General features: G+C 33.8%; 1 protein-coding gene across 1 annotated transcript in view; it reads right to left on the reverse strand.

Moving 5' to 3' along the window:
- RB1 (RB transcriptional corepressor 1) overlaps window positions 1-12,528 on the reverse strand; it is a 154,868-nt gene that overhangs the window by 3,163 nt on the left and 139,177 nt on the right. The window contains exons 21-26 of the mRNA XM_047723407.1: window positions 11,048-11,152; window positions 10,462-10,575; window positions 10,202-10,365; window positions 3,813-3,843; window positions 1,592-1,734; window positions 1,019-1,068 (exon numbers count right to left, since the gene is read on the reverse strand). Coding sequence (XP_047579363.1) covers window positions 1,019-1,068; window positions 1,592-1,734; window positions 3,813-3,843; window positions 10,202-10,365; window positions 10,462-10,575; window positions 11,048-11,152 — 607 coding nt within the window. The remainder of the gene's footprint in view (window positions 1-1,018; window positions 1,069-1,591; window positions 1,735-3,812; window positions 3,844-10,201; window positions 10,366-10,461; window positions 10,576-11,047; window positions 11,153-12,528) is intronic.

Consider the following 12,528-nt stretch of genomic DNA (forward strand, 5'->3'; position numbering starts at 1 on the left):
TTTTTTAAAGATTTTATTTATTTATTTGACAGAGAGAAATCACAAGTAGGCAGAGAGGCAGGCAGAGAGAGAGGAGGAAGCAGGCTCCCTTCTGAGCAGAAAGCCCAATGTGGGGCTTGAACCCAGGACCTGGGATCATGACCTGAGCCGAAGGCAGCGGCTTAACCCACTGAGCCACCCAGGCGCCCCTGATTTTTAAAAAGTCATGTTCAACTGGTATGGCTCTTACCAACATGTCCTATGGCCTAGCCTAAGAGTTTGAGTCCTCATTGTCTCCAAAAGACTTGTCTTCTTCCCAGTACAAGCTGTTCATCCTGCCGATGGGTCTGGCAGCAGACGATCAGGAAACGTCACACTCACTACCACAGCTCTGTCCCTGGGATAACCCAGGAGCAGTCGGTATGTGTTTGCTTCTTCTGTAAGTACTTTCCAACTATTCTACTTGGGTTAATCTTCTATAGACTTAGGGTAGCTTAGGATAGAATCCCATCTGCCTTAACATTCCAAATCTATGTCACTCTGCATAACTTGGAAAATGATCTGATGCTCTTTATGAAAATTTTGATTTCCGGTAATGGAAAACTTTTGTTTGACATTGTTTTTAAAACTCGCAAATTAGAGAAGTTCAATAATAGAATAAAAAGTTATTTTTCAAATGAGGGAGATGATGTTCCTATATGCTAACTTTATAAACCCTTTCCCTATATCCAACACTCTTAAAGAGCTCCTCATTATAGTTTTGCTCCCTTGAGGTATTTCTAACCATAGCCATTCATGCTGAAGATATGGTTTCACTTCTTAGTATTCCTGCACTAAAGATTTTAGAAAAGGTAAAGATTTCATTTTGCATCACACATTTAATCCACAAATGTCGTGGGTAAATACTATATTCTTGATTGGATTATATTTTAAGTGCTAATTCAGGGAATTATATGTATTTATTTCTTTAAAACACAAAAAGGTTTTTTGCAATATAAACATGGTTTCATTTATGTAGGGTGAGATGATAAGTACTTACTCATTTCTGCCAGTTTCTGTTGAAATTTGGACTCCCCTGGGATGTGTTTACTGCAGATTTAAAAAAGGGAAGATATTTCACATGTATATGCATAAGTTCAAAACTCAAAGTTTCAATAACTATGGTGGTTCCGATGACTTATTTTATACTCTTATTTTAGTGAGTAGCTTTTAATTTCAGAGGTTTATAAACCATCGAAAATACAAACCATCACAAATTTATAATCTTTTGCATTTTGTCTGTGATTCTTATAAAACACAGTAGTTTTTTTCAAGGGTAAGCATTTAAAAATCTAATGTTAATCATAACAAAATTTTATCAATGGCGTTGTTTAAAAAGGTCAAAAAAAGATCAGATTGTTAATATCTGATATGTTCACTGAATTTCAATAGATAATATGTGATTTCAATGGTGTTAACTTTGGGATACATTCCTATTTTTTTGAGCAATCTTCACAATTTCCAAATAAAACTGGTATAAAAGGGTCTGGTGGAAGTTAGGAGCAGAGCTGGCGCTCTGGCTTCTCCACATGACCAGCTCCGCTACTGAAAGACATTCTACAACTATTCCTACCTTCCATCTGCCTCGTCTGATCCTTCAATATCAAAGCGTAGTTTTTTCAATGGTTTAGGAGGGTTGCTGCCTTCAGCACTTCTTTTGAGCACACGGTCGCTGTTACACACCATCTGATTTATTTTCTGGAACTTCTCAGAAGTCTACAAATTACAAAATTCTTTATTTTAAATCATTAATTGCCAGCATTTCATAGTTAGCAACCCTTAATTATAGTTGAGGGGTATCAAAAATCAGGCAGAGGTCATACATACATTTTAATTTTCTGCTTTAGTGTATGTACCAAATGAGATATGGAAAAATCTTGGAATCAGTAACTACACCTAACTCTGCTCCAATTAAATATCTTCCCGTCTCTCCCTATGAGGCTCCCCTCCTTCCTCCAACAACTCTGACTACCACTCTGAAATTCCTGGTTCCTCATTTTTGGAACTGACCCACACAGAAAACCAGGACTACTTCTCAGAAGCATGTAAAGTTGGAAAGGCTTTCTAGAACCTTGTGGGTTTTGTTTGTTTGAGGGCATAACCAGAGAGAATAACACAAGAATCTAGTAAGAAGTGAAATGTCTAGTCAATCATTATTTTGGACTCACCTTAGGAATATTACGTTGACAAGTATATAGTTTATATATTTTAAACCATTACTGATACAGTATTTATTAAAATGTTAACTCATAGTTTTATAAATAAAAAATCAAAAGATTCTGAGCCCATTCATTATTACTAGAGATGATTTGAGATCTATATCTCTTGAGGGAGAATCTTGTCACAGCAAAGTAAAGAAAGCGTTGGTAATAAATATCAAAGGGGATGTAATACCTTATTTTATCCAAGGACAAGCACATAGAAAAATTCTATTTCTTATTTATCTTCTTTAGAACTGGAGTGAGGGGATTACCTCAGGGATGTGTATGAACCTGTTCATCTGAACTAAAAAATGAAACCAGACTATTGGTAGAAATTAGGTCTGACTTGACTGACTGATTTCACAGCGAGATTTAGCTTTACTAATTAATCTTTCTTTTCCAAAAATTAAATGAGGCCATTTTCTTTTTTTGTGTGTTTTGTTTTGTTTTAAAGATTTTTATTTACTTATTTATTTTATAGAGAGAGTGTGTGTGCTCATGAGCAGGGGAAGGGGCAGAGGGATCAGAAGAGAGAGAATCTGAAGCAGACTCCAAGCTGAGTATGGAGCCTGACATGGGGCTCAATCTCACAACCTTAAGATCAGTATCTGAGCAGAAATCAAGAGTCAGATGCTCAACTAAGTACCCCTAAATGAGGTAATTTTCTAAACATTAAATGCAAAAACAGGTTTTGATGGAAATATGTTTAGAGCAAATATATAATATGAAACTAAATTCCTGTATATGTATTAAATTTATAAGATTTTTAGTTATCAGCTTTAAAACATGTAGGTTCATATAACATTTTCCCAATTCTTTTAGAGGCTATTGCAAGCAGAAGAGTTTGAGGACCACTAACTCTATACATATTCAGATCCAAACCTTATGTGGTCCCACACCTTGTCCTTTGTGAAACTTGACAGCTGCAGCCTACCTTGAGCTAAATGTCACAGCATTTACTATTTGTAATATATTTTTTAACATTCGCACTTTTAGTATACAAACTATTATCTTTCTCTGGTTATATTTGGGGCAGTGGGATAGGCAGACTCTAGAATGGGTCTCACTAACCCTCATCTTCTAGTTTTTACACTCATGTAATACTCTCTTCCCTGAGTGTGTGGGTGGGACCTAGTGTTACCTTGCTTCTGACAAAAATATGACAAAAGTGATGGTATATCACATCTAATATTATACAAAAAGACTGTGATTTCATTTTGCTCTACTCTGTACCTCCCACTTTCCCTCTCTTTCTTCTTGCTCTGAGGGAAGCAAGACACCATTTGTGAGTAATGAGTGGCTCCATGGAGAAGCTAAAGTGACAAGGAATAGATGGCTTGGAAAAATATATGTAAGATATTATATAATCTCAAAGGATGTTTAGAAAACCACTTTGAAATTCACCAATTATGAGTAAAACTTGAAATTAAATCTGATTTGAATATAAGTCTGCTATTAATCTTCTAAATTCTATGCAACATGCCTTGCTGAGGTGTTTGAATAATATATATGTCAATTCAAGTCATAGAAATCTGCAATTTCTTTTATAGTTACAGTGCATTCCCTTATATTTCATAGAAAGAAAATACTCACCCCAAATGATTCACCAATTGATACTAAGATTCTGTTAAGATAAAATGCAAATTAATAATGAAGATCATATATAACTTTACAGAGATGAACATTTATCATTTTGAGCTATTAGACATACCAAATCTAAAGTCTGCTCTACCTTAGAACCACAACAAAATTGCAATTAGGGGCTTACTCTAACATTGCTATTCTAATCATGCACTGAGCTGGTCTCAGATTTTTTTAAAGAATTACATGTCTGAAAGAACATATTCTGCCACTGTCCACATTTAAAGAAGGTAAAGGAAAATTTTAAGTTTACTCACACTTAATTCTTCATAAATCAATCGGTAATCAATTAAAATTTCACACTTCCTCATTAAAAATTCACATAACAATTGGCAAAAAGTTACAGTATTAATAATCAGAATTCTAATTCAGATCTCTACTTATCATATATCCTAGACTTGGAAATCTATTAGTCTGCCTGTCCTTGTTTGAACCAAATAATTTATGTTCTTTTTGTTTTTGAGTATAGCTGACACACAATGTTACATTAGTTTCAGGTGTATAACACAGTGATTTGACAAGTTGATATATTATGTTGTGCTCACAAGGGTAGCCACCATCTGCTACCATACATCACTACTGAAGTATCGCTGACTATTATCACTAGTATCACTACTCGTGTTGTACCTTTTATTGCCCGTGACTTATTCATTCTATAATAGGAAGCCTGGATCTCCCACTAACCTTCACCCATATTGTCCGTCCTTCCCTTCCCTCTGGCAACCATCTGTCTGTTCTTTGTATTGATAGGTCTAATTCTGATTTTTGTTTATTCTTTTAAAAAAATTTTTTTTGGATTTTACTTGAGTGAAATCATTTGGAATTTTTTTTCTCTTATTTCTCTTAGCATTATATCCTCTAGGTCCATTCATGTTATCTCAAATGGCATGATCTTATACATTTTAATGACTATATAATATCCCCTTGTATGTATGTGTGTATCTATACTTATATATTACATTTTTCTTATCCATTCATACATCAGTGGACACTTAGAGTTCTTCCATAACTTAAATATCACAAATAATGCTGCAATAAACATAGGGGTGCATATATCTTTTCAAATTAGTGTCAAATTTTCTTTGGATAAATACCCAATACTGGAATTATTGGACCATATGGTATTTCTAAGTTTTTGAAGAATCTTCTTACTGTTTTCCATAGTTGGGTATAGCAATTTACATTCCAACCAACAGTATATGAGGGCTCCTTTTTCTCCATATCCTCAACAACACTTATTTCTTGTCCTTTTTTAGTCATTCTATAGGTGTGATATCTCACTATTTTTTTGATTTGCATTCCCCTGATGATTAGTGATTCTGAGCATCTCTTCATTTGTATGTTGCTATTCATATGTCTTCTTTGGAAAAATATCTATTCAGATCTTCTGCTCACCCTTTAATTGGATTGTTTATTTGCTATTGAGTTATATGAGTCCTTTACAATTTTTGAAAATTAATTAATCAGATATATGGTTTGCAAATATTTCCTCCCATTCACTAGGCTGCCTTTTCATTTTGTTGATGGCTTCCTTTGCTGTGCAGAAGCTTTTCATTTTGATGTAGTTCTCCTTTTTATTTTTGCTTTTATTTCCCTTGCCTTAGAAGACATACCTAGAAAAAAATGTTGCCATGGTTGATGTCAGAAAAATTACTGCTATGATCTCTTCTAAGTGTCATGTGATTTCCAGTCACACATTTAAATCTTTAATCCATTTTGAGTTTATTTTCATGTATGGTAATAAAAGGTGGTCCACTTTCATTCTTTTACATGTAGCTAGCTGTCCAGTGTTCCTAGCACCATTTTTTTTTTTTCTTTAAAGATTTTATTTATTTATTTGACAGAGAGATCACAAGCAGGCAGAGAGGCAGGCAGAGAGAGAGGAGGAAGCAGGCTCCCCGCTGAGCAGAGAGCCCGATACGGGGCTCGATCTCAGGACTCTGAGACCATGACCTGAGCCGAAGGCAGCGGCCTAACCCACTGAGCCACCCAGGTGCCCCCCTAGCACCATTTATTAAAGAGACTATCTTTTCCCCCCTTACACTTGGGCATAGATTAATTGACCATATAATCATTAATTTCTGGGCTTTATATTCTGTTTCATTGATCTATGTGGTTTATTTTTATGCCAGTACCATGCTGTTTTGATTACTACAACTCTGTAGTAAACCTGGGATTGCGATAATCTCTATTCTTTTTCAAGATCGCTTTGGCTATTTGGGGTCTTTTGTGGTTTCATACAAATTTTAGTATTATTTGTTCTAGTTTGTGAAAAATGATGGTGGTATTTTGATAGGGATTGCAATGAATCTGTAGATTACTTTGGGAAACATAAACGTTTTAGCAATATTAATTCTTCCAATCCATGAACATGGAGTATCTTTGCATTTATTTGTATCATCTTCAATTTCTTTCATCAGTGTTTTATAGTTTTCAGATACAGGTCTTTCGCCTCTTTGGTTAAGTTTATTCCTAGGTATTTTCTTCTTTTTGGTGCAATTGTAAATGGTGTTGTCTTCTTAATTTCTCTTTCTGCTATTTCAGTATTAGTGTATAGAAATACAATAGATTTATGAACATTAATTTTGTATCCTGAAACTTTACTGAATTCATTTATTCTAGTAGATTTTTGGTGGAGTCTTTAGGATTTTCTATGTATAGTACCATGTCATCCATAAATAGTGACAATTTAACTTCTTCTTGACCAATATGGATGCCTCTTTTTTTTTTTTTCTTCTCTGATTGCTATGGGTGGGACTTTCAGCACTATGTTAAATGAAAGTAGTACGAGTGAAAATCCTTGTCTTATTCCTGATCTTTGAGAAAAAGTTCTCACTTTTTCTCTATGATGTTATCATGTGGGATATATGGTGCTAGTTGTGCATTTTTCATATATGGCCTTATTATCTTGAGGGAGGTTCCCTGTAAACCTGCTTTGTTGAGAGTTTTTATCACGAACCATGATGAATTTTGTCAAATGCTTTTTCTACATCTATTGAGATGATCATATAATTTTTATCCTTCGTTTTTTTGATGTGGTGTATTACATTGACTCATTTGTGAATATTGAACCACCCTTGCACCCCTGGAATTAGTTCTACCTGCTCATGGGGAACAGTATTTTTGATATATTGTGGAATACAGTTTGCTAAAATTTTGTTGAGGATTTTTCCATCTATGTTCATCACGAACATTGGCTTGTAGTTTTCTTTTTTTTTTTGTGGGGTGTTTTTCTGGTTTTGGTATCAGGGTAATGCTGGCCTTATAAAGATATTTGGAAGCTTCCCTTCTCTTCTATTTTTTGGAATAGTTTGAGAAGAATAGGTATTAATTCTTCTTTAAATATCTGGTAAAATTCACCTGTGAATGCATTCTGGCCTGGATGTTTATTTTTTGGTAATTTTTTTGATTACTGATTCAATTTCATTACTAAAAATCAGTCTGTTCAGATTTTTCTATTTCTTCCTAATTCAGTTTTGGAAAATTCTATATCTCTAGAAATTTATCCATTCAGGATAAATTTGTCCAATTTGTTTGCATACAATTTGTTGCAGTAGTCTCATAATCCTTTGTAATTCTGTGGTGTCAGTTATTACTTCTCTTTCCTTTCCAATTTTATTTGGGTCCTTTCTCTTTTTTTCTTGATGATTCTAGCTAAGGAATAACCAATTTTGTTTATTTTTTCAAAGAACCAGCTCTTGGTTTCATTAAATTTTTTCTACTATTTTTTTTTAGTCTTTATGTCATTTATTTCTGCTCTGATCTTTATTATTCCTTTCTACTCAACTTGGGCTTTGTTTTTCTTCTTTTTCTGGTTTCTGTAGGTATAAGGCTGTGTTGTTTATTTGAGCTTTTTCTTGTTTCTTGCTATGGGCTGTATTGCTATGTATTTCCCTCTTAGAACTGCTTTCACTGCATCTGAAGGAGGTTGGACAATTTAGTTTTCATTTTCATTTCTCTCCATGAATTTTTTGTTTCTTCTTTGATTGTTCTGTTGGCCCACTGGTTGTATGGTATCGTACTGATTAATCTCTACGTGTTCATGTTTTTTCCTTTTTTTTTCTTATGTTTTATTTCTAGTTTCATACTGCTATATGATCAGAAAAGATGCATGAAATGATTTCAATCTTCTGAAATTTATTGAAGCTGTTTTGTGGCCTCATTTGTAATCCCTTCTGGAGAATGTTCCATGTGCACTTGAGAATAATGTGTATTCTGTTGGTTTTGGATTGAATGTGCTATATGTATCTGTTATGTCCATCTGTTGCAAAGTGTCATTCAAAGACACTGTTTCCTTATTGATTTCCTGCCAGAATCATCAACCCATTGATGTAAGTGGGGTGTTAAAGTCCCTCACTATTATTGTATTATCATCAATTTCTCTATTTCCATTAATATGTGCTTTATGTATTCAGGTGCTCTAATGTTTGGTATGTAGATACTTACAAGTGTTACATCGGCTTGTTGGGGTGCTCCTTTAATCATTATGTAATACTCAATTCTTTGTCTCTAGTTAGTCTTTGTTTTAAAGTCTATTTTGTCTGATGTAAGTGTTGCTACTTTGGCTTCTTTTTTGCTTCCATTTGCATGGTAAATGTTTTTCTATCCCTTTACTTTCAGTCTGTATGTGTCTCTATGTCTAAGGTGAGTCTCTTATAGGCAGCATATAGAAGGATCTTGTATTTTTATCCATTTCACCACCCTGTATCTTTTGACTGGAGCATTTAGGCCATTTACATTTAAAGTTATTATTTTTTTTAAGTTATTATTGTTAGGTATGTACTTGATGCCATTTTGTTCCCTGTTTTCTGGTTGTTTTTGTAGTTATTCTCTGTTTCTTTCCACTTCCCTTGTTCTTTTTCTTTGGGATTGATGAGTTTCTATAGCGTTTGTTTGGCTATCTTTCTCTTTATTTTTTGTACATATATCATAGGTTTTGAATCTGTGGTTGCCATGAGTGAACCATATAATTTGTCTTTATAATAAACCTGAAAAACAGTATTAGCGTCACATAACAAGGATATGATCATATGCACATGGAACTAGGAGATATGTCTTATACTCCAATTCCTTGATAAGTGGACATCATTTTATATATATATATATTTGATTAAGCAGAATACCTAAATATGCTGGATAAATACAATGTTCAGATGCTCTCTTAATGCCTGATCAATGATTGATCAAGATTTTGAGAATATGACCTCAACTGAGAAGTGATTTCACTAAATTCAGTAAATAGCTATCATAAAAATAATACGGATCAATTATCATTACCTAAGTACACATTTTCATGTGGCAATGTGGGACTGTGTAAATTAAATATACATGATGTATTATCTTAGCAACTTACAGTATAAGTTGTAGATATTGTACACAGATACTATAAGAACAGCAAATAAAAGATGGTACAGGGGTGCACAAGAGGATTTATATCACTTGCCAACTAGTCTCTATTTTCTCTCTTCCTGTAGAGTTTCAAATTTTTACCATGAGTGTGCATTACTTACATAATTAAACACCCCACACAAATGTTTTCTAGATGGCTAATATCTCCCCCTTCTCCCTTTTGTTTTTCTTGCCAATTAAGTACAACTCTATGAGCTGACAATTTAAGGAGATGAGACTACCTTAACTGTACTAGCTAATCTGCCTACCACTCTGTACAAATAAAGTCATTTTCAAACAGCCCATGATAATATATAATAAGGCAATGGAAGCACTTCAAAGTCACAAAGCACTTGCGGTTGGATGTGGAAGATAATGTAATGATTTGTAGTTGCACAGAAACTTTCATCTAGGAATTTAAAACAGCTTCATACTCATCATCTCCCTAATCCACAGCACCCTTCCGAAGTAGTGACACCTGCCCCAGGTAATATAAGGAAGCTGCAGGCAGAATTAAGGATGGACTTCTAAAGACTTAATTTGCAGTTATGTACATTTCATCAGTCATCTACATTTTTGTAACAAAGCAAGATAAACAGGTTCACAGAGTTTACAGGACATTCAATAAAGCTAGAGAATAAAAATTCTTAACCAAAAGTTATCTACTTTACTTAGCAGACTGGTTACTTACAAAAATATGAAAGTGATTTTAAACCTACTACAAAAATTGTTCTTTGTTCACAAAAGAACAAACCCTAGCACCCAGCAAAGTTGAAGACTAAACTTGCAAACCCACTTAAGTAAAAAGATATTCTTTCTTTCCTACCAAATTCCTATCATGTCACTTAATATAAATAAATATTTTTTAAGTGATGAAAGCTTTATATTTTTGTACTTGGATCAAAATAATCCCCTCTTATTCTTTGCCCTTTCCCTAAAGAGAAAACACAAACCTTGATCTTGGAGTCATTTTTGTTGGCGTTGGCACACCTTCCGAAATTTTATATGGATTCTTCAGGGGTGATATATAGATGTTTCCCCCAGGAATCCGTAAAGGTGAACTAGAAAACTTGTAAGGGCTTCGAGGAATGTGAGGTATTGGTGACAAGGTAGGGGGCTAGGGCAAAAACAAAAAGCAGATTTTTTTTTAAATGTTTTAGTAAGCTCCACTTTATAATTAGATTTTCCCAATCAAAGGATACTTCCAACCTACCCTGGTAGAAGCATACTGCAAAATATTTGTTTTCAGTCTCTGCATGAAGACCGAGTTATAGAATACTATAATGGAATCATACTCCTCTTCTCTGATCAAAACACGTTTGAATGTCTGAGGAAGAAGAATAAAAACACCTGTTAAATGAATTTGGAAATTTATCTCTTTAGATTTTTTTTTCTAATAGTTCATATTATTTTCTAGCAGTAAGAATCACATATTATACAGGAAAAAATAATCTAGAAAAGTCTTCTTAGGTTTGGTTTATAACTGTTCTACCGGAAGTGAAATGTCACAGACTTTTAAAAAATATATATACATGTGTAAAATTTATTACAAATATCCTGTTTATTGCAAAGATGCAGTATTCCTTATTAACTTTATAACATTAATTCGGATATTAAAGTGCCTTAACTTTCCAATTCTGTTTTAAGCACAAATAATTAACCAGTAATATAAAGGTAAAAAAACTGATACATGAATTTATATAATAAGGTCATAATATATGATCTAATTAATGACTTACATTATCCATTTTATAGATATGGATATATACAAAAAAATCTTACCATGGAAGATTACCTACCTCCTGAACAGCATGAGGAAGATCTTTGTATGCTGTTACAATGATTTTGAATTTAAGGTCTATATTCTTCACTTTGCATATGCCATACATGGAACACATCATAATCTAGTAAGTCAATGCAATATAAAAATATCAGAATTTTGTTACATAGTTGTGCTCTAAAAAGTACTGTTATCTTTCTTTTAGCTTCAAAAAATGGAAATTTAAGTTCCTACAGGATTATCTTTTCCCATCCTAAACTCAATTTGAAAGGTGATGTGAAGTGTTCAACCCAAATTGTGTTTAAAGAACAAAATGTAAAAGTCAGACCTTGATTATTAGAACTGATCATCTGGTTTGTAAATAACCCTAACTTTGACCTTTGTTCCTTAGGTTTGTTTTTTTTTTTTTTTTTCCCAGAAAGGTTGAAATTGGAATCAGTTCACTGTATAACTAGCACTTAGGGGCACCTGGGTGGCTCAGTGGGTTAAGCCGCTGCCTTCGGCTCAGGTCATGATCTCAGGGGCCTGGGATCGAGTCCCACATCGGGCTCTCTGCTCAGCAAGAAGCCTGCTTCCCTCTCTCTCTCTCTGCCTGCCTCTCCGTCTACTTGTGATCTCTCTCTGTCAAATAAATAAATGAAATCTTTAAAAAAAAAAAAAAAGTCAGATGTGTCAAAGGTTTAAACTATCAGATAAAATAAAATTGAATATACTTGGTGATGGTGGTAAGGAGTTTGGAATGGGGCAGGAGAGAGTCTTTGTATTGCAGTTAATGCTCTTGATTTGGATGCAGGCTATACAGATGAGTTCAGTTGATGAATTTGCATTAAGATGTATTCTTATGATATACGGATGCTTTTATATGCATGTTCTATTTCAATAAAAACATTATTTTTAATGTAAAAATAAGATTTGAAATTATTCCTTACAGAATGAAAAAAATCAAACTTTCTTCATTTGTATGAATTTTATTGCCAAATTTAAGTACTTATATCTCTGCAACATTCTTGCTTATATCTACTATTGCCAAGAATATCTACTCATCACCCCTTGTTCAGCATCCTACCAGCCCCAATTCTATTTTTCCCACTCAGAACACCATCTAATATCTTCTTTGTTAATTCATATTTTTCTCCTACCTCTTCTTAAGGTAACTCTCTGCAAAAGTCTTGATTTCATATACCTAATCTCTTTAGAAATCCTTAGGACTTAAGATTTAGAAATCCTTAGGACTAGTGTAGAAAAATAGAAGGCAATGAGTGCCTACTTTTAAAAATCCAACATACTAGAATTTATACATCCAAATATACTCTAGAAAAATATACATATTTGGAGGTTATACCCTTATACACTAATTCACTGTTTGCTGAAAATATCATTCTTTTTTTTTTTTAAGATTTTATTTATTTATTTGACAGAGATCACAAGTAGGCAGAGAGCCAGGCAGAGAGAGAGAGGGGGAAGCAGGCTCCCTGCTCATTGATGCGGGGCTCGATCCCA

Source organism: Lutra lutra, chromosome 3 (genome assembly GCF_902655055.1).
Source record: "Lutra lutra chromosome 3, mLutLut1.2, whole genome shotgun sequence".
Taxonomy (NCBI): Eukaryota; Metazoa; Chordata; class Mammalia; order Carnivora; family Mustelidae; genus Lutra; species Lutra lutra.